This window comes from Xiphophorus couchianus, chromosome 12, assembly GCF_001444195.1.
Source record: "Xiphophorus couchianus chromosome 12, X_couchianus-1.0, whole genome shotgun sequence".
NCBI classification, from domain to species: domain Eukaryota; kingdom Metazoa; phylum Chordata; class Actinopteri; order Cyprinodontiformes; family Poeciliidae; genus Xiphophorus; species Xiphophorus couchianus.
In genome coordinates this window covers 18,734,598-18,756,688 of record NC_040239.1, presented here as the reverse complement: position 1 = coordinate 18,756,688, position 22,091 = coordinate 18,734,598, and the positions used below count along the sequence as shown (strand labels likewise).

The window sequence follows — 22,091 nt, the reverse complement described above, 5'->3', positions numbered from 1 at the left end:
AGCAGATGTTGGGAATGCAGTGGCAATGGTCACAACTGACTTGTCAGCAAAAGCAGCAGAGCCTTCTCCGGAGATTTCGGGTTCTGTGCCTATTTGAATCGTCGTAGCTTCAGGCGATCGTGTTGTCTCATTGACGATATCAGATGACGATAACCCTGCAACAGTCGATACTGGTGTGGACATGTCAATGGTTTGGCCTCTAGTATAGTCTCTATCTACTGGAGAAGCGGCAGAAGAACTTTCTGTTCTGCCTGTTACTGTGGAAAGTGAAGGTCTCGTTGTCTGACCTGTTTGAACACTGTCGTCATCCTTAGGTAGAATATTTGTTGTCTTCTCAGTGCTGAACAATGATGAGCCAGTAGAATATGCAATGTCTCTGCTAGACATTTCACTTGTTGGTTTACTTGTCCTATCTTCTCTTGTAATTGGAGATTTTGAACTTTCCTCTGGAACTGCTGACATTTCCTGCAACTTCACTGTAGCAAGAGTGTGATATGTTTCAGATGACATTGATGTTGGTTCCTCTGTGCTCTGGAGCGCTGAAGCTGAAGAAACGTCTGTTTTTGAAGTGTCACTTGTTTCGGCTTTTCTTGATGTCGAGACGGACAGAATATTGAAAGCAGAAGAGCCAGACGTGGTTTTAGTGATGGGTGTCTCAGTAGACTTAGTGATGTTTTCACCAGAAGTACCTTGTTCTGTTCTCACAGTGGCAGACTCTGATTCAGGAGATGTTGTTACTGTTGTTGTGTCAATACTGTAGAGACTGGACGATGCACCAATAACGGTTATAGATGATGTGAACAAGTCTGTACTCGGAGTTCCTGAACCGTCCATATCTTCTGTAGTAGCACCAACACTTTTCTCTGGCTTTTCAGTAAGAGATGAAACTGAGGGGAGAGTTCTTAGTTCTGTTGAAAAGCTATCAATTTGTTCTGCTGTTGTGGTCTCTGGACTGATTAACGAGGAACCTGTTGGAGATTCCATGTGTTTGCTGGACATTTCTTCAGGGTATCCACTAGTATATGGATTTGTGGTCCTTCCATCAGTTATGGCTGAGCTTGACGTGTCAAATGAAGTTTCAGATTTTGCTTGAGAATGGGATGTGGTAAAAGTTTGTTCTGTTTCAGTAGATTCCAATGTTGGTTTTGCTGTGCTACGGAGTAAGACGGCTGGCGTGACAGCAGTTTTTGACACATCACTTGTTTCAGATGTGTATGATTCTGAGACTGAAGCTGACTTTGTGCCTATTGTTGTATAAACTGCTGTTGTCTTCATTGACTCATCAGTAACATTAGAATGTGTTTGTCCAGCACTTTCTGGATCTGTGACAATGAGCTTTGAAGCTGTGTCAGGTTGAATACTTGATTCACTGAGTACATCAATGGACTCGACAGTTGTAAACCTTGTACTTATTTCTTCATACTCATCATGCAGAGTTGTGGATGATGAGACAGATGGAATAATCGAAGAAAGCGTTGATGGGCTCATGGGTTTACCATCAGAGACAGCAGATGTTGGGAATGCAGTGGCAATGGTCACAACTGACTTGTCAGCAAAAGCAGCAGAGCCTTCTCCGGAGATTTTGGGTTCTGTGCCTATTTGAATCGTCGTAGCTTCAGGCGATCGTGTTGTCTCATTGACGATATCAGATGACGATAACCCTGCAACAGTCGATACTGGTGTGGACATGTCAATGGTTTGGCCTCTAGTATAGTCTCTATCTACTGGAGAAGCGGCAGAAGAACTTTCTGTTCTGCCTGTTACTGTGGAAAGTGAAGGTCTCGTTGTCTGACCTGTTTGAACACTGTCGTCATCCTTAGGTAGAATATTTGTTGTCTTCTCAGTGCTGAACAATGATGAGCCAGTAGAATATGCAATGTCTCTGCTAGACATTTCACTTGTTGGTTTACTTGTCCTATCTTCTCTTGTAATTGGAGATTTTGAACTTTCCTCTGGAACTGCTGACGTTTCCTGGAACTTCATTGTAGCAAGAGTCTGATATGTTTCAGATGACATTGATGTTGGTTCCTCTGTGCTCTGGAGCGCTGAAGCTGAAGAAACGTCTGTTTTTGAAGTGTCACTTGTTTCGGCTTTTCTTGATGTCGAGACGGACAGAATATTGAAAGCAGAAGAGCCAGACGTGGTTTTAGTGATGGGTGTCTCAGTAGACTTAGTGATGTTTTCACCAGAAGTACCTTGTTCTGTTCTCACAGTGGCAGACTCTGATTCAGGAGATGTTGTTACTGTTGTTGTGTCAATACTGTAGAGACTGGACGATGCACCAATAACGGTTATAGATGATGTGAACAAGTCTGTACTCGGAGTTCCTGAACCGTCCATATCTTCTGTAGTAGCACCAACACTTTTCTCTGGCTTTTCAGTAAGAGATGAAACTGAGGGGAGAGTTCTTAGTTCTGTTGAAAAGCTATCAATTTGTTCTGCTGTTGTGGTCTCTGGACTGATTAACGAGGAACCTGTTGGAGATTCCATGTGTTTGCTGGACATTTCTTCAGGGTATCCACTAGTATATGGATTTGTGGTCCTTCCATCAGTTATGGCTGAGCTTGACGTGTCAAATGAAGTTTCAGATTTTGCTTGAGAATGGGATGTGGTAAAAGTTTGTTCTGTTTCAGTAGATTCCAATGTTGGTTTTGCTGTGCTACGGAGTAAGACGGCTGGCGTGACAGCAGTTTTTGACACATCACTTGTTTCAGATGTGTATGATTCTGAGACTGAAGCTGACTTTGTGCCTATTGTTGTATAAACTGCTGTTGTCTTCATTGACTCATCAGTAACATTAGAATGTGTTTGTCCAGCACTTTCTGGATCTGTGACAATGAGCTTTGAAGCTGTGTCAGGTTGAATACTTGATTCACTGAGTACATCAATGGACTCGACAGTTGTAAACCTTGTACTTATTTCTTCATACTCATCATGCAGAGTTGTGGATGATGAGACAGATGGAATAATCGAAGAAAGCGTTGATGGGCTCATGGGTTTACCATCAGAGACAGCAGATGTTGGGAATGCAGTGGCAATGGTCACAACTGACTTGTCAGCAAAAGCAGCAGAGCCTTCTCCGGAGATTTTGGGTTCTGTGCCTATTTGAATCGTCATAGCTTCAGGCGATCGTGTTGTCTCATTGACGATATCAGATGACGATAACCCTGCAACAGTCGATACTGGTGTGGACATGTCAATGGTTTGGCCTCTAGTATAGTCTCTATCTACTGGAGAAGCGGCAGAAGAACTTTCTGTTCTGCCAGTTACTGTGGAAAGTGAAGGTCTCGTTGTCTGACCTGTTTGAACACTGTCGTCATCCTTAGGTAGAATATTTGTTGTCTTCTCAGTGCTGAACAATGATGAGCCAGTAGAATATGCAATGTCTCTGCTAGACATTTCACTTGTTGGTTTACTTGTCCTATCTTCTCTTGTAATTGGAGATTTTGAACTTTCCTCTGGAACTGCTGACGTTTCCTGGAACTTCATTGTAGCAAGAGTCTGATATGTTTCAGATGACATTGATGTTGGTTTCTCTGTGCTCTGGAGCGCTGAAGCTGAAGAAACATCTGTTTTTGAAGTGTCACTTGTTTCGGCTTTTCTTGATGTCGATACGGACAGAATGTTGAAAGCAGAAGAACCAGCCGTGGTTTTAGTGATGGGTGTCTCAGTAGAATTAGTGATGTTTTCAACAGAAGTTCTACTTTCTGAAAATGCAAAGAGGCTTATTAAAATGCATTTGCCATTATAGAAGATAGCACAACAATCTCATATAGTTTTTTTATTGTTTTTATTTTAATGCTTAAATATGGTTTTATGCTTAAATTTCTTCAAATAAACATGTCACTTTTAGTAGCATATTTAAAACTAAAACAGTTTGGTTACATTTATTTGGTGGGAAATACATATCTACAAAGTGACACATTTACCCACATTCCTGTTGTTAAAGTTGCAATAGGTCTCAAAGGGTGGTTGTGAATAGTCAGTGACCTACACCTTTTAGATCTCTGTAACCTTCAGCACACCCTGCTCCAATATTAGGTTATTAGAGCTTTGTAGAGAATGACCTCTATGTGTTGCAGGACTCTCAGCCTTGAGGACAGCAGTTTGAGACCATTGCTTTACAGCAATGGTATCCTTCACCAACAGCACAGTGCCTAACAAAGGTATACAGTACAGACCAAAAGTTTGGACACACCTTCTCATTGAAGTCAATGAGAAAGTGTGTCCAAACCTTTGGTCTGTACTGTATGTCTTCAATACCAAATAACATTTTCTTGATGGGAAGACTACACATCCTCCAAAACACAAAGGACATAAACTAAAACATAAGTCATCAACACTATGCAAGAAAATAAAAACTTCAACTTAAAGTTTTTAAATTAACTGTAAATTAAAGTTTTTAAACTAAATCTATTGAATGAGCAAGTTAAAGAGAACTAGAGCTATGAATAAGTCTAGTAGTACAATCCAACTTTCCATGAATTGCCTATCAGTTGCTACCAGATTTACAAATGCACAAATCCATTAATACACATGACTTTTACAACTCTGTCCTCCATCACTCTCCTTATTTTCTTGCTGTCTATGCCTTCAGTCCCACTGCCTCATCTCTGTTTTCCTCAAATGACAGTGTAGAAAGATTATCAGTTGTAAATGAGAACACCTGTAGCTTTTCAACCATGTTGAAAGACACCTGTTACAAAGAAGGTCACGCCTGGGAACTTAAGCAATTTCCTGGCCTTACTGACCCACTCAAACACATACTTGTTCTACACTTAAACAAGCAGATGCCTGCATGCCACCAACTTACAAAAGAAAATAAAATAAAATAAAACTGGTTCAAGAGAGTAATGACTGTGTAATAGAGTGGTTTGTTGCCCCTAGTGGTAGAAATACAGATATACCTGTTCTAGGTATAGTTCTTAGTAGGCCAACTTATTAGATTGGGTTAGCCAGAAAAACTGTACTGTAGTAGCTGTTCTGTTCCTGCGTTCCACCATTAAAAGATTTCGTCTCCACATTTCCTCTGCTTGTTCTTTCCAACCCCAGAATATCACAGACTGTCAGTTACATTTACAGCTAAGTCAATTATACTGACAGCGCAAATTAAAAATTATCACAAACAACTGTGGAAAACTCGAAATTGTGTGCTTAGAAAAATTCCAGTGCAGCCTACTTTCATTGAATGTGGAAATGCTATTATTAAAAAGCCAAGAGATGTAGTCAACTATTTACATAAATTCTTCCATAGCAAAGTTCACTATAGCATAGAAATATTGTTTTTGAGTAAAATTCTTCAATTTCCTCAATTCCTCAATTTCCTCTATTCCTCAATTTGAGGGAAAAAAGTGACACAACAAACAGGTTGTTTAAAATTAGATCCTCTTCAGGAATGTGTGAAAAACAAGTCCTGTAATTTTTAATTTTATTGCAGAAAAGAACAAATTCATTAAAATAGAATGTAAAGACAAGCAATCAGGCACTGACAATGTAGATGAGAAAGTAATATAGATGACAGTTAATTTTAGTAGTCTATTTGGATTATTTTTCTCCATCCTCCTTGTAATTTTTATAAGACTACAAATAGCTGAGTAATCTCTTGCTTTTTCCACACTCACCTCCAGAAGATACATTATACAAAGAAAAGCAGGGCTTCGGATACTATGTCCTTTGTCTCTGCAGGTATTGTAATGCTTTTTAGGTTTTGAGTAATAATATAACTATTGTTTGAAAAAAAATGTGCATTTATTGATTCTAATATTTTTAATCCTCAGAATTATTTAAATACATACTTTACAATGCAGACTTCAATCTGTAGAGTAGGTCTAGCAACAGAAAATATGAGGGTTGGAATACATGCATGTTCAAAATTTCTGGTGTTTTCCACAAACTGTGTAAAAATCAGTTTATCAAGGTGAGAACAGCCAATTTAAAACAGAACTTTAAATGCAGTCTGAATGTACTATTTGGGATTTTGTGATATTCTGTAAATTTTTTCTTTGACACATAGATGATCAATAATTTAAGAAGTCGCAATAACTAAAACACTTGGTAAACAGTGTATTTAGCTGTCATCAATTAATCTAAAACACAAGCGTAAAGTTCACTATAACACAATAATCTGGAGCCACACAACAAATTTGCTAAGTGATGTTTTTACGCCCATAAAAAAATTAGTTAAGTGATTTTCTTTAAACCCAAATGAGATTTTATTTTGTTACAATGCAGACAAACCTTTCAATGTCACCACAAATTTTTCTGCATGTTTTTCCCATACACACTGGGAGGACAGAATGAGACCCAGAAAGTCTCAGTCAATCACATGAGCAGTAAAAGTAGCTATAATCACTTCCTTTGGTCAGGCAGCCTCCAGCTGTCCTGACAAAAAGGGCAGGGACTGTGAGTTAGTGATGACATCACCTTATGAGGTGGTGTCCAGTCTAAGATGAAGACAGTGTTTACTGTGCTTAAGGCGGTAGACTGCCAACACACTTTAGTTATTGCCAGGTTGGCTGTCAGTCAGATGGTCACACTCAGTTAGGGGAATAATGTAAATGCATAGAAGTAGTTAAACAACACAAAATAAACCTGCATTCTTTCACATGTACGACTATGAGTCATAATGTGACTTTCATAGGATGAAAGTCACATTATTCTTGTGAAATGTAAGACTTTCATAATGTAAGTCATATATAATAATAGTTACTATTATTATGATTTTCATAATGTTGAAGTCATACATGTTTTAGTTTGAAATGTAAGTCATTGTGCCTAATTAAGGCTAGCCTATCATCTACTGTAAGTTTTGATGTTATATTTTATAAAACAAGGGCTTAAATATAAACTGCATTTGTCAGTGGTTTTTTGTTTCTTTTCTGCCTGTATGGTACCAATGAATGCCACAAGAGAAGATGTAGAAACCCATAGTGCTAGGAAAAAAAAACTACAAAGTACTGAAAACTTCTTTTTAGGGACCAGGTGCAGTGCATGGCAAGACAGCCCTCAAAAGAACATGGCAGGGGACTCTGCAAATAACTCCAAAGTCAGAAGATCTTATCAAATTATTGCAACTTAACATTTGATAAGCTGTAATGACATCCTTGGGAAACAATTCCATCCACAAAGACTCCACACAAAAATTCACAAGGTCCAAAGAATCTATTGCTCAAAAGCCAGTACCAGAACCCACAGGGAACCCTAGATGTTGCATGCTATTTTTCTCGACTGGTCAGAACTAATTTGGCAGCAAAAGAGGGGCCTAGTCATTATGAATACTATCATGTGCCAAAACAACATAGGAAACAAATCACCTACAGAAAATGCATTACCATGAATACAAACTGCATTTGTTCAAGCAAGTAACTGCAAATATTTCTGTTATTTCTGTGGCGCTTGTCTCAAATGATACACTTAATTCCACTGGAGGAAAGAAATAATCTATGCAGAAGACCATATTCAAACCAAAGACAACCTTGGCACACGCACACATTGTATTACATTCCTTTTGTTACATCTCCCTCCTTATTTGTCCTCTGTTTAAAAATGTAAGAAAATGCTAATCTTACCTGAAATATTCTGAATCTGTGCCTTCGTGACCACTGAAGGTGTGATTTTGAGCGTGCTGGTTACAGTTGATGTCGTAGAAGAGAATGTAAATCTCTCTGCCCCACTGCTTCCCAAAGTGTCATCCTCTGTGAGAGTTTCTGCAGTATGTTCTGTTCTCCGACTGCTGGACTCACTGAGGGTGTGTTCAGTTGTTGACAATGCCACTTCTTCAGTAAACACTCGGCTCTCAACCGGGAACCTGGAAGCTACATCTGGATCACCAGATGTAGCAAGAGAATCTGCTTCCTGTGTTTTTTGTATTGTTTGCCTTTCAATGTCAAGGGTCTCTGTTATTTCTGTGGTGCTTATCTCATCTTCTGGCACAGTGTTATACCTAGAGGTAGTGCCACTTGTAGTTGGGGTTGATGTTTCCATGGCAGTTTGATCTATGATCTGTGGGAATGGCTGGAATGGTGGAGTAGCCTGGAGAAAAATATCAGTTATAGTCCCATCTTCATAATCTCCTGGTGTTGTTAACTGGAAACCAGGAGCTGCGATGAATGGTGTTGATACAGAGGAAATAAATGCTCCTTTCCTGGTCATTTCAGTAGATTCTGTAGGAGCATCTGTGATTTTAGAGGAAATATCTGTGATCATCCTATGAGTCACAATAGTTTTCTCTGTCTTCCCCTCTGCAAACCTGCCTGCTGTATTTAAAGAGTCATCTGGTAGAAGTACATCAGGTTTGATTGTGCTGATCTCAATCACCGAGTGGGAATCTGGATCTTCAAAGGATGCTGTAGAACCAGTGGTCTCTTTCGTCATGTGAATTTCAGTGATCTCTTCACCATGGGAAGGAACAGGTCCAACAGTACCAAAGCTGTTAGAGTAATTTATGTCTATGTCGCTTATACTATCTTTATCATCAGAATCCTCTATAATTGTTGGTGCAACTGTTGTGATTAATTGAGCATCTTGGTCTGGGGGAGTGGGCTGAGGAGGAGACATACTGACAGAGAACATTGATGTAACATATGTGGGATCATAGTCTGAAGACTTCTCTGCCTCTGCTGTTGTGTCGAATGATGTGGTGGAAACAGTGGTGGATCTGGTGGTGGTGGTGGTAGTAATGACTTCTTGTACAGATACATCCACAAGGAAAGTCTGGTTGATTGTGTCTCTCCCTCCTATAGAGTAAACAATAAAAAACACAAAAAATGTAAAAAAAAAATATTAAAACTTTTGGAAAGTCAGTAAACAAATGTATTGAGAATTTGCATTGGAATTTGATGACTAACAATTGTAAGAGATTTTTCAGACTATGATGTCCTGCAAATGTAGCATTGATGTGATTTGAGTTTGTGTGACTGAAATGTGCACCAAATAAGCCTTTTTTCATGCACAAAGTAAATACTTCACATTGAAAATGTGTGAAACTGTATTTATTTTGTAGAGTGGTGTAGCAAGATTAAGTTCCTAGTGTTGCTGTAATACCATTTCAATTGTTGGGAAACAAAAAGTAAATAACAGCAACAGCTAACATATGCGTTCACAACTTCTAATGTTTGCTAGAAACTTCAGTGAAGACGACTTCCTCTGTTAACTCTTACTGCAATTTCCAACCAGTCATAAGTAGCCATTTTTTCTAAGGATACAGAGCTAATAACTCAAGACATTAAGTTTGAACTTTTAATCAGCTTTCATGGTCTTGAATGACATGACAACAGGATATTCGTGGAAAAATAGGTAATTATTCAAACAGTCTTTTTCATATGTGCACTTTGAAAGTTTTTCCAAACATTTCCAGACTTGCCTAAAAGGGCCACAATGTGCATAACAGAGGAATTAAGTTGTATGTATAGTTGAAGGGATCACGTCTTGTGGTTTTGCTACTGTTTCTTCATCTTTGCCATCCTCTGTTGGTTCTGTTACTATAATCTAGCTGTCATATATGACTGCTTTCATTTTCTTTCGCTGAGTGTAGAGCAGCAAATACCAAATCAGATAAGTTAAGCATAAGCATTTTAATAAGTCACTTAGTTCATAAATTATTTTCGAAAGGGTCCTCTTGCTTCCTGCTCCTCTGTACTCCCAGTCTCTTGCATTTACTCATACTAATAAAAACCAATCTAAAGCCACCCTTAGTTGCACTGACAGACTGCATAAAAGGCAGCTGTTGACCATTACGCATCAGCCTTTTGCTCATGAAACTACAGCATAAGTGACATAAGGAGTGAGACACATTTTCCATTACAGGAAAATGAGGGTCTGCTCTCAGAAATATTGCATTATATCACAAATCCATTTCAACTGTTGCTGTTATAGAGACCCTTGTTTCTTTCAGGGGAATCCAAAGTCTACTTAGCAAATAATCATTACATTTTCTCACTGCATCTAGCGCCCCCTCCTATGTGTTTTTCTGTAGTTTAAGTGACATTGGGTTAGATAATATTTTCCTATAGAGACTGTATTGCAGGCTGTAAAGACAGATAGGACAGAGATCCGCCAAAAAGTGGCACTTAAAGCTCACTTACACTAAGGTGTAAATACAACTTGGGTGAGAGAGCTGACATGACACACAGAGCAGGAGGTGAGTGTGGCATGTTTGTGTGCCCTCTGAACTCCATGAAGACTTATCACTGCGAGAGTCAGCATGGCCCAAGAGGCATTAAATGACCAGGCAGTGGTCAGCTTATCTGTCCAGCCTTTCATTTGTGAAGATGGAAAGGCCATGTCAAAGGTCACCAAGGATGACTGAATTTAGAAGTCCAGCAGTAGTTTTTGTCCATTATCCAAATGTCTACTCAGATAACTACAAGTGAGAATGACAGAACCAAAACTGACAATGGAAATTAGAGATGAAAGCTGCAAGGGGAGGGTCGGTTAGTGCGTCTAAAAAGGCTGCAGCATTGGGCACTTTTACTGCCCTTTCTAAGTTACTTCTATTATCTATCTGTGGGTGCTACCCTAGCAATTTTGAAACTATCACAATTTTAGGGTTTTTATCATTCTGATATCATTTAGCGTACCATAAAGGGCCATTATTAATGTGATTTTTAGTAAAAATCCAATTCTGCATTTGCTTCTATTCTCATGATAATCTCTGTGTAAACCTAGGTCCCCTGTGACATAACTAGTTTAACCTGAACATTTTCAAGTTAAACAGTTGGGTTTCATTTATTATGACTAAAATTACAGTTAAATTAATATTTATTTAATTAAGATATCATTTACACATGTGGACTTTTTAAATGAAAAATAAACCTTAATTAGGACAACTGGAAGTAATGAAGCATAATAAATTTAAACAACAGTTCATTGACCTCAAACTCCTGAGAAATATCATTACTCATTTTTTGTCAATTAGAAGAAAAGTTCTTTATGTAATTGTAGTCCATTGACCCCACTAGCATCTACAACAAGCAGCACAATGCTTATTAGAAATTAATCAACCTGGCTTTCTGATGTAGTTCCTGAAACACTTGAATGCCAGGCAAGGATGGCAAAAGTATAACAAATAAATAATAAGTGATAAAGTTTGATCTTTTCACAGATTATCTGTCTCATGTTATATTGTCACAACATAGTGACAATTTTAACAAATATTACATACACACTGCAACTTTAAACTGTTCTCTTAACTTTGAAAAGAAATTATTCATATTTTCTAGTACTTGGTGTTTTATAACAAAGAGCATGAACCCAGCAAAATAAACAAAAGGGGGAAAGGTTGAATGTTTTTTCTGAGATAATTTTCCATGCTATATGAATGTTTGCTTCAGTGCTAAAAATTTGATTATTCTGTCAAAAAACATGCACTGCACATTCAGTTTAAATTTCAAGAATTCAAGGAAAAATAGTTTTTACCTCTAAAGCAGTAAGCTCCAAACTTCATGGAAGGTTCTGGAAAGCAGGTCTGATTTCTGTAGCGATACAGTGTCCTGACACCCATTAGGCCTCCGCCACATGGAATTCTAGGATGCACAACAGGGTGTCGTACACTCCCGTCAGAGAGCCAGCCATAGTCACATCTGTCCAGTCCCATTCTCCAAGCAGCGTGGAGTTGGCCAGTGGACGCCAAGACAGCTTTGTGTTTTTTGCACTCCTCAGTGGCCTCTAAAAAAGTTAGCTTACCCGCCGCAGGAGCATAAAAGACTTCACCTGAAAGAAAGAAAAAATAATGAAGACTTTATAAAAGCAAAGCATGGACTGTACTTGTATACAGCTTTATCTAGTCCGGACGTTCGACCAAATGAGGCCAGCAGTGAGACGGTTTAGGCAAAATAATGCAGAACTACACATACAAGAAAATGTTAAAAATCACACAGAGGCATAGAGATAGAATCCTAAATAACCTATTTAGACAGTTTGTCAGTAAAAAAAAATGCTGATTTGGGGCTTAGTTTCACGATAAGGAGTAATTGCATTGTTTCACTTATAATCAAACTGGTGTGTCACACAAGTCTGGTTAAATGTGGAACAGAAACTACAATCTCTGGGTAATACAGCATGCGTTTTTGGCAGTATTCTACAGTCACTATCAACAATGATCACATGCTAATAAAGAAGGGTTCTGGTTTATTATTTACAGTGTAGCATATGTCTTCAGCAGCTTAAACTGAAGACCTAGTATGTTACCTCTATTTGTTTAATATCTGTTTGCAAATCTTCATTAAGTGATATTAAATACCATGCGCTCAAAATATTGCCCTGAACAAATCCCAGATAGAAGAGCAAATGCTGAGAGGTGATTGGAATTTCTATTTGACAACAGGGACATTAATCACAGTAAAATACTGTAGTGCAATTTAATCCAAGAACAGTAACATACTAAACTAGTTGATGAAGAGAGAGAAAAAATTGCTGAGCAGTGCCAAAGACAGTTAAAAATCTAATTATCATATTTTTGTTGGGGACTTTTAAAAAAACCACTAAAGCCATTCTTTCATGTGAAGTTATTAGAAGCTTCTCTGCAATCTTCCTTTTATAAAATGTGAAGCTTATTTGTGCAGAAAATTGTGTCAAAAACAAGGATTACGTGGTACAATTACCACGATGGTAATCGTGGTACAATAAGAGTTTTAGCTGAAGCCTTTTTAAACTCACGCTCTCAAAACTGCCCCAATAGCTTACCGTCAAGTTTATCGACGTAACAGTATACATCATAGGTCTCTGAAGGGTTTCTAACTCCGTATGTCCTAACACCAGGTATCATCTTAAGGTTTCCAAGGCAGCCGTCTCTTGGTCTGGTAATTGGGTATCTATAGAAAAAGGCTTAGTATTAAAAATCATAATGTCGTAATGTGCACATTTTTTACATTTGCTGTATATACAGTACATATGTTCATTATGTGTATCAACAGTAGTGTTGAGTGATAAAGCTGACCTCACTGTCTGGTCAGCAATCCAGCCAGCATCACACTGGTCAAATCCATCTTCATAAGCTGCTTTCAGTTGGGAATAGGTAGCTATGCTTGCTCCAATATCTTTGCAAGTTTGGACAGCTTTCTCATAACTTAAGGTGTACCTGCTGGGGCTTGCTCGATAGTGAAAAACAACACCTGGCAACAAATAAGTTACAAAAAGTAAGAACCATTCAAAGATGAGAGACAATCAAATTTTGTATACACAGTTGAAGATAGTCATCTGCAATTCGTTAGCATAAATCCAGGGTGGTAAATTTTGGCAAGTGTCTTGTAAAACACTCTCTGAGGGTAAAAAAAATGAGTCTCTTAGCGTCTTTGGAAACAAGGAGGTTTGCAATAAGCCGAGAGGATATGTGAAATACTCACACTGTTCACCACAAATGAACAAGATAACTGCATGTGATGCCATAGCCCTGAAATCCCCATATTTGTGGACGGTAAACAGATGCTTCAGATTTGATTGATGGTGTCAATTAACATTGCAAATTGTTGGAAAAGAGGTCAGGCAGATTGTAAACCAAAACTATCCCAGTTTCTCCCCACCCATGCGTCCACAAAAGTTATACAGTATCACCCACATTAATTTTCTAAAAGCCTATAAAATTAAAACAACTGAACAAGGTGAAGATATGTTATCATGTGACCTGCATTAACACATGTATTTCACAGTAGTGAAATACACTGTTTGTTTGGTAATACTGTCAGTGTTGGAGGGGGGGGTGACACAAGGTAATGACAAGACACCCATGAAATGTGCACCAAAGTTTGTATACAACATATGGAAGTTTGCCCATATTAAATCTTTTTTGACTGGGTTTAAACTGAGAAAGCCATAAAGTAAAATACTGAATATTCCACTTTTTTCACAACCACAAACCTTAACATATTTTATAGGGAATTCATCACAAACTAACTCATAAAAGTCTCTTAAATCTTTTTTAAGGAGGGCATTCTCTCTGAAGCAAGGACAACTTAAAGTTGTAGTTACCTCTCTGTAACTACTAGGTAGCTGCAGCTATCAAAGCATTGCTCTCACATCCTGTTTACATTTCTATCACCACTTATATTCAATTTCTCTCTTATTAACCTTTTTTTTAGTAATTCACTTCTGCAAATTTTGGTTTTCATCTAAATCATGTAATTCCATAACACGAAAACAAGGAAACTATAAATAGCTTACCACTGACATCAAGGTTAACAATATCATGCGTATCTTCAATGCCGTATGTGGCTTCACAACTGTAAGTCCCAGCATCACTAGCTCGCAGCTTGACCATAGTCAAGGAGGCGTCACCGACATCCTCAGGGTGACTGGGCACTGACACACGGTTCCTGTAGATGGGGTTCATCTTGATGACCCCATTTTGCATCACCAACACTGTAGACTTTTCCTGTCCTTTTATTTTGGTCCATTTGATTCGTAAGTAATCTTTGCCATAATTGGCTGTTCTATTTGTACCTATGACTGGCGCTGATGTTGGGATTGTGGAGAAGAAGCAGGGAAGATTTACTTTCCCTGAGAGGGATCCAGAGATTGGTTGGATTATTGATAATGTGTTGGATGCTGAAAGGCAAAAAAAGGCAAAAGAGTTAATGTAGTTATTAGTACCTTTTACTTCCCATTCTATTATATTCTGTTTACTCTTTCCTCAGAACATAGAAGACAACACACACTGAAAGGGTGTGACAAATGAATGAAATGAAAGGGTGTGACAACTACACCCATCTTAATAAAAAAAAAAGAAAAAACAACATGCATCATGTTTTGAAAGTGACTCTTGGAAAGTTCAACCTCATCTTTAAAATGATGGGTGTGGGAACAAATTCCCCACTGAGTGCAGTGCATGTACAATGTTTTAATGGAGTTAAACTATGTTGCTAAAACAAGGACACATGGCTAAATCATTTCATGTTAGACCTCTGGTAAGTTCTTGACATCTAATGCTTGGACAAACTAAGATTAGTCTAAACTAGAATGATGTCAATATGACAACCAACACATCAGACAATGTTAAAAGGATATCTAAAAAAATTATGAAAAGTTGTAAAGTATGAATGTGTAAACAATTTACTTGAAGTAATCTCTCCTAATTCCTTTGTTTAGGATTAATCCAGATTATTTCAGGCTCATGCTAATGGCTAGCCAAGAGGTCAAGATAAAGCTAACTTCTATTATCTTAAAACAATCTCAAAAAGTACTTATGGTTTGTTCAAACAGTATTTCATGACAATATTGGTACTGGGTGATTTTTTGTACATAGAATATGCTAAATATTTGCACAAGAAATACTCACCAATCACCAATGATCTTTATGTGTGAAACAAGGACTGATGACTGAACATGCAAAACTATTTCAGTCACAGTAACTTTGATGTAAAACTGTCTTAAAGTAGAAATCAACAAAATAATGTGACTTCTACAATATGTTTGCCTTTTTCACATTTTACTTCCATATGTACACTTTGCAAAGGAAGATTACTGATGATACATCACCTCCTAGTTTAATTTCTTGTGTAGATAATCATCAGTTTCTATGTAATAACCACTCACTGCAAACTTAGTGACAGGTTAAATGTTCAAGAAATAAAATTAACGTAAACTTTGACTATGAAAATATTTTAAAATGGTCATCTCCAATTTTGTATGAGGGTTCAGTTTAACTATTAACTGTTTAATATTTTCCTTTTACACCATATTCCTTTTTTTATTGGGCACATACTTCATATGCCATGTAAAGATTCATTGCCTTACTTGTTAATACCCACTGAATGCAGACTTGATAAAGTTCTAAGTATTTATGAAATAGTATTCACATGAACCACTAATGTTTTAGATTCTGAAATTGTTGTAATACAGTAGAAGTCCTCTTTGCCTTTGACCTAAGTTGGACTAGCTAAAATAAAGATGCCATGAGACTAATCAGCTGCAGGCCAATCCAGACTTTATCAGTGGCTTAACAGGGCAGTAGTCAGGACTCCTGGAGATGGCCCTACCTCCATAACAGTGTTTTTCAACCCTGGTCCTCAAGGCACACTGCCCTGCATGCTTTAGAGATGTTTAGCTGATTTAACAAATCTGATCTGGATAATTGTAGTTATCCAGATCAGATTAAGGAGTCACCAATTGAAATCATGTTTGCTGAAGCAGGGAAAGATCTAAGACCTGCAGGACAGTGCGTCTTGAAGACCAGGGTTGAAAAACACAACACTGCTCTAAATCCTAACCCTGAACTTAAAGAAAGGTAAGTATAAGGACAGTCCACGTTATACAAATCTTTAATTTTATCCTTTGTTTTGTGATTGTTTTTGTTTGTTCATGTTATTTGGCCACATAGAATCTGTTTGGTGGCCTTAACAATGTATTTGTACTGATGAAGACATTTCTCGAAAACTTAAACTTTTTAGTAACAATTCAGGGTCTTACATCATGCTAAATCTGGGTCTGGCTAAAAATATATATTTTAACTCTTCATAGTTTTTTTTAACACACATTATGAATTGAACCGTTAGATCAGTAATCCCTCAACTACCATGACATAACCACTCATAGTGCAGAAGATCAAAGCAAAAGTTCATTCATATGTCTTACATTAACATTTTTGCTAACAATGCAAAATTGCACAACTGCAATCACATTTATTCCATTGTTAACGCGCATGAACTCATGTTTAAGTCTTGTGTTTTAAAAAGTGGGAATAGATGCCAGACACAAATCAATAGCAGTAGGCTGTATCACACAAAGCTCTACAGAGAGGAACCAAATTACCATTTTTTCTCTTTTTGGAAGGTTTTTGAGGGGGAGGAAAAGAAGGAGTTGGCATTCACAAGGAACAATGTAGAGAATGCTTAGGAAACACTGGTGAAGCAGCCCTAGAGGCATGAGTTTGTGTGCTTTAATAGAAGGCCATATTAGCATGTGTGATGTTAGCAGCTGTTCTGTCTTCAAACCAGTGGCTCCTTCTAATATGATATGGGTGTTGAATTGACCAAATGTATAAACCAGAGCACTCATGTAACTATCTCCTTTTCCCAAAATAAATAATAATAAAAATTGTCATACTGAACACATGCCAGTTTAATGTTGACGCTTCATGTGTGTAGGTACACAAATGAATGAGTCCACTTTAAAAAGACAAGATGAAGAATATTGGGATTTTATGCGAATGCATGATCAAAATACATAAAGAAAGCAGGGGAAGGGTCAACAGAAGAGTCCCAAGAGTAAGAGAAGAGGACTTACTTGTTGCATATGCAGCATCACACAGATAATATAACCACAGGATATGCTTAATATTTAGAATCATCTGAAAAGAGAAAAAAATGAAAAATGTTACATTAGAAAACAATTTCTGAATTGTTGAGTTTTTTGTGATCATAAGTATTTTCAGTGAAAGTGATTGATCATATTAGATTAAAAAAAAAAGTTAATACTACAAATATGTATATAAAAAATAGTATTACATAAAAGGCATTTTTTTAATATGGTGAGAATGTGGAAAGCATCACTAGCTAACCCTTTTGTTAGTCTTTAGTCAGACGTTGTAGCTATATACAGACAGAATTTCATGTTTTCACTGAACATGTGGGTGGTGAAGCTGAGAGGTAAAACTTCCTGTGAGGTCAAACCAGGAGTTTTGGAGACAGGAGGGCAGGAGCAGCAGACCCCCTGCCCTCATTAGCACCCCACAGTATAAACACAAGGGGTCGGGTATCAGTAAGAGCTGAAAACTGTGGGAACCCTCTATCGAAAGGCAATTAGCACTACTAAATCACCACCATCAGTAAATACAACATGATAGAAGACTGAAAGTCACCTTAAACTGAAAAAACAAAATTTGTGGCTTTTTATTTAAGCCACTGGTTCTGACAAATGTCAATATTTGTCATAATACTTATTGAAACAATGGGTTTCAGCTGGTTGAACTTGGTTTTCTAGAAAATCCTAATAAGAATAATTCAAAGGAGGTCCCCTACTGCAGCCTACTGCAGCATCACAGAGGGGTTTAATTGTTTACAGATTTTTAAAGCCTGTGGCCCCTTATGCAGGGATGCTCCTCACTGTGAAAGACTGCCAGTATGACTGCCAACGTCATTTATTTAGGGACTGATTGTGAGACTGCCAGTGCGCCATTTTCATTAATAGACCTCATTTAATGTGGAACAAAAAAGAAAAATACGATATGATTTTTTTTAAAGCCCTGAAAGTGGATGATTTGATATTTTAAATTAAATCCTTAATAAGCGGGACAGAGAAGTTATCTGAGGACAGTACGCATCACTGGGTACATTTGTAACATGATAAGTTGTCTTATGCGTACTGATTTGCTTTTATCAGAACTACATTATCAATACGAAGTAATATGTTCAGAAAAGCATCTACAGAGATAAGAGGAGCCCAGTTTCTTATACAACGTTTGCAGGATAGTCTAAAAAGTGGGGGGGAATACTTACGTTTAAATTAATTTTATTCCATTGAACAAAGAAAATTGTTTATAGATACTAAATCCTTAGATCGAGCTAATCCCAGCGCACCACATGCGTGCGTAAAACAGTGCCTGGATAGGTCCACTCCAAGTTGAGGCAGTAAAACCTCTTTTTCCTCTTCCCAGTGAGCCTAACTCCTCTCTTTAGGTGATGCGCGGTCCTACTCCAGCGTGTTCCTGGATCTGAGCGCATCGACGGTATCCCGTGAATGTTGGCAAGAAACAAGTTCAATTTTGCCTAAGCCACGCTGTTATTTCGTCACAGAGGAGGAGCTCATTTAAAAAGTGAATGAGACACCTTGTGGAGGAGGGAACAGTCTCCAATTGACCATGTGCAGGAGAGGAAGCGGCTCCTCACTTAGTCAGACTAATGTGGCACAAATGGTCTCCTCTGTAGGTTGTCCTTGTTTTATTGGGTGATCGCACTTCACTCCGAGCATGCAAGCAGCACAAAATGCATTCAATGAAACATTGTTGGGTTTTTTTATGCTTGTTTAAACTACCTAAAAGGATCCCCAAATATATCATAATCAGTATGCTGAAAATCTCGTGCCATTTGGAAAGTCCAGCAGTTATAACCAAAGGGTGCGCCCTGCGAACGGCGTAGTGCAGACGTTTCTCTGGTTACATTTCGAGTCATAACAGTCTGGTTGTTCCAATGCCACAACCCTCCACAACACCCCCGGCACTGCTGTCGCTGGTAGACCAAGACATGTGAACAATACAGATTTAGTTTATTTTATTTTGTCGATCGGGAAAACGTGCTTATCAGTTGAAACTGATCAGCTAAGATGGGTAACCGTCTGCTTCACAGTGATTCACTGGAAACTCTGCGCTGTGCTTTTCCAAGAGGGGAGGAGGGGAGGCTGGGTCATCTTATGCTCCCCATCATTGGCTATTAAACGCCAAGGAGGGCTCATTCCAGGAATATCCGTGTGCCTGATAGAGTGATCATGAGATATTGAAAAGTTAGAAAGAATAGTAGATGAAAATCTGCTTCCACATCCTGTTAAACACTGCCTGGACTAAAATAGAATTTTGTTCAGGATCTAATCATTTAGTAACAAGCAGAATAAACATCTGATGAGATTGTAGAGACAACTAAAATCGGAGTGAAAACTGTAATGCATTCTTAAAAACTGGAAGGACAATAAGGAACCATCCTCTTTAAGAAATAATTGTGGTAGAAAAAAATTCGGAATGACAGTGATTGGTGATCGCTTATAAATGTTTGGTGACATCAATTGGATTTAAAGAAACAGCAGAACTCATCAATGCTATGGTTAATAATGAAAGTAAGAGCATTTCCACACGGATAACGTGATGGGAACTTAAGGAATTGGCAACAAACAGCTGTATAGCCTCAAGAAAAACCACTAATCAGTGAGGCTAACTGGAGAAAAAGGCTTTAAACTACAAGGGAGCATAAAGATAGATAGATAGATAGATAGATAGATAGATAGATAGATAGATAGATAGATAGATAGATAGATAGATAGATAGATAGATAGATAGATAGATAGATAGATAGATAGACAGACAGACAGACAGACAGACAGACAGACAGACAGACAGACAGACAGACAGACAGACAGACAGACAGACAGACAGACAGACAGACAGACAGATAGATAGATAGATAGATAGATAGATAGATAGATAGATTTTATTACAGACTCAGAGTCCAGATTCTAAAGATTAGACTCTGCAGCGATTTAAGAAAGTCCAGATTCACTCTCTCCCAGAATAATGGCTGTGTCAGAGTAAGAAGAGAGGCAAATGAAGTCATGCACCCATCATGCTTAGTGTCTACTGTGCAAGCTTGTGGGTGTTGTACTATGATCTGAGGTTGTTGCAGTTGAAGGTTCAGTAACATTATGATATCGACTGACAAATATAAGATACCGAATTACCAGGTTATTCCATTAATTCAATTGTTTCTTCCCTGATGACAATGCCAAAGTCCATCAAGCTGAAACTGTGAAACAGCATCAAGTTCAGACCTGGATCAGCCACCACAACCCATTGAGTCTGAACCCACTCAATGAGTTCAGACCTTTAAAGAATTTAAATGTTTTTTCAAAAGCTGTAAGTGGAAAATTATCATAATTAACAGAATTAAAGGCATGACAACACCAGTCTCTGTTATATTAATCTATACAATGTTTTTCTTTGAGAATTGATATGCACCTGTTTCAGTGGGGAACTGAAGCATACTAGTATTACTTTTTGATTGTAGCTACATATTTACATAAATCTGGATTTCTTTAAAAGGAAGAAAAAAATTAAAACATTAAATGGTAAACATTCAAAATATACTGAAATCATTTCTTATACTGCTGTTATCCTGCTGAAAATCATCTAGTGCTGTGAAGGTAAACTTCCTGCATTGTTTGATTTTCATGTAGCCAAGTCTTACAGTTCTTCATCAGATTCATAAATATTCTACCTCTGCTATAATTTCAGTCAAAAACAGAATTCAGAAATAAGAAAAATCATATTGCACAGAAAAAAATTCCAGTTAGAAAAGGAGGAGTTGTTTGGTCCTCTAACTAAAGTATGTGCTCAGACTGGATCCAGTGCCACTGTACTGGGAAATCACCTGATGCAGCATTTATCTAACTTCTGAGTGAGTATCTGCAATGAAAACCAATCATATTAAAAAATAATCATAGGAAAATATAAGCAGATTAGAATCGAAGTTCTGAAGACTATCATTTCCATAGTCACTGTTTGCTTCCTGTTCTCCATCCACAGCATTATCTATCAGGTTTTGACTCACATAAGACTGATCTTTTTGCAACACAGAACCTAGAATCTATACTGAAATCTGTCTGCCATGCTCTCCAATAATACCACTTGATCAGCTTGATTCTTGTGGAACATTAAAACAAAAGGGACTTCATAAATTTGTTTAATCAAAGGACATTTTGGGGGAGAAAAAATATACCACCTGATAAGATGTTTTAGTAAAAAGCTGCAACTCAATGTGTGAAATATTTCTGCTGTATGTCTAACCGTGGAAGTCTTGTGCCAGTTCAGTAGCTATAAATCACTGAGTCAAAGACCTAGTGAAAGAGTGTTTGATCCTGGTGATCTGCTGTGCGGACCCCAAGATGACCCATGTATCACATGACCTATTAAGGTGGTCTGCCTCTGGCAACCACTGGCAGGATAAAAGGAACATTTTACTTCTTAAACCTAAGGATGATGTCCTGTATAAAGTAAAAAGTTTAAAAGCAATAGCTGTGCTGATCTTTTTTTTTCTCCCTGATGAAATTGAGGTTGGACCTCCCAGATCAGAACAGCCAGAAAAAACCTGCAGTTACACCATTTGTTTGTTCTGGTGTAAATACACAGAGAACAACCAACTGGCACATATCAAGATTACTAAATCACTCTTCAGAGCATTGCCAGAAGAAAGGTAAATTATTAAATAATGACATGGAAAAAGTTGTATAATTGAAGTGTCAAACAAGACCCAAGGTGGTGACACAGAAAGAGAAAAAACAGCTTGCTGTGATTTCCTGGGGTCCAGGGAAACGAGTTTGTGGGGGTGTGTTTTTGCAAGTTAGCTCCCTGTTTAGAGTAGAACATGTGGGAAAACGAAGCCGCCTCTGGACGGACGTGAACC

The 22,091-nt window shown here is 37.9% G+C and overlaps 1 protein-coding gene across 1 annotated transcript; it reads right to left on the bottom strand.

The window, feature by feature from the left end:
* Positions 1 to 5,739: 5,739 nt before the first annotated feature.
* vcana (versican a) lies at positions 5,740 to 18,773 on the bottom strand. The gene is made up of 7 exons (XM_028033224.1): positions 18,426 to 18,773; positions 17,215 to 17,278; positions 14,155 to 14,538; positions 12,935 to 13,109; positions 12,682 to 12,809; positions 11,416 to 11,709; positions 5,740 to 8,735 (listed from the first exon to the last, which is right to left on the bottom strand). Exons 2-7 carry the CDS (start codon positions 17,276 to 17,278, stop codon positions 7,540 to 7,542), a joined length of 2,241 nt encoding a protein of 746 aa, XP_027889025.1. The 5' UTR covers positions 18,426 to 18,773; the 3' UTR covers positions 5,740 to 7,539.
* Between the last annotated feature and the right edge of the window lie 3,318 nt (positions 18,774 to 22,091).

What these genes read in the sequence shown, in the direction of transcription:
- vcana (XM_028033224.1), bottom strand. Translation starts at nt 17,278, where the DNA reads ATGATTCTAAATATTAAGCATATCCTGTGGTTATATTATCTGTGTGAT. An exon ending in TTACGTCGATAAACTTGACG is followed by an intron (nt 11,710 to 12,681) that starts GTAAGCTATTGG and finishes TCTTTCTTTCAG; the next exon opens with GTGAAGTCTTTTATGCTCCT. An exon ending in TGGAGCTTACTGCTTTAGAG is followed by an intron (nt 8,736 to 11,415) that starts GTAAAAACTATT and finishes TTTACTCTATAG; the next exon opens with GAGGGAGAGACACAATCAAC.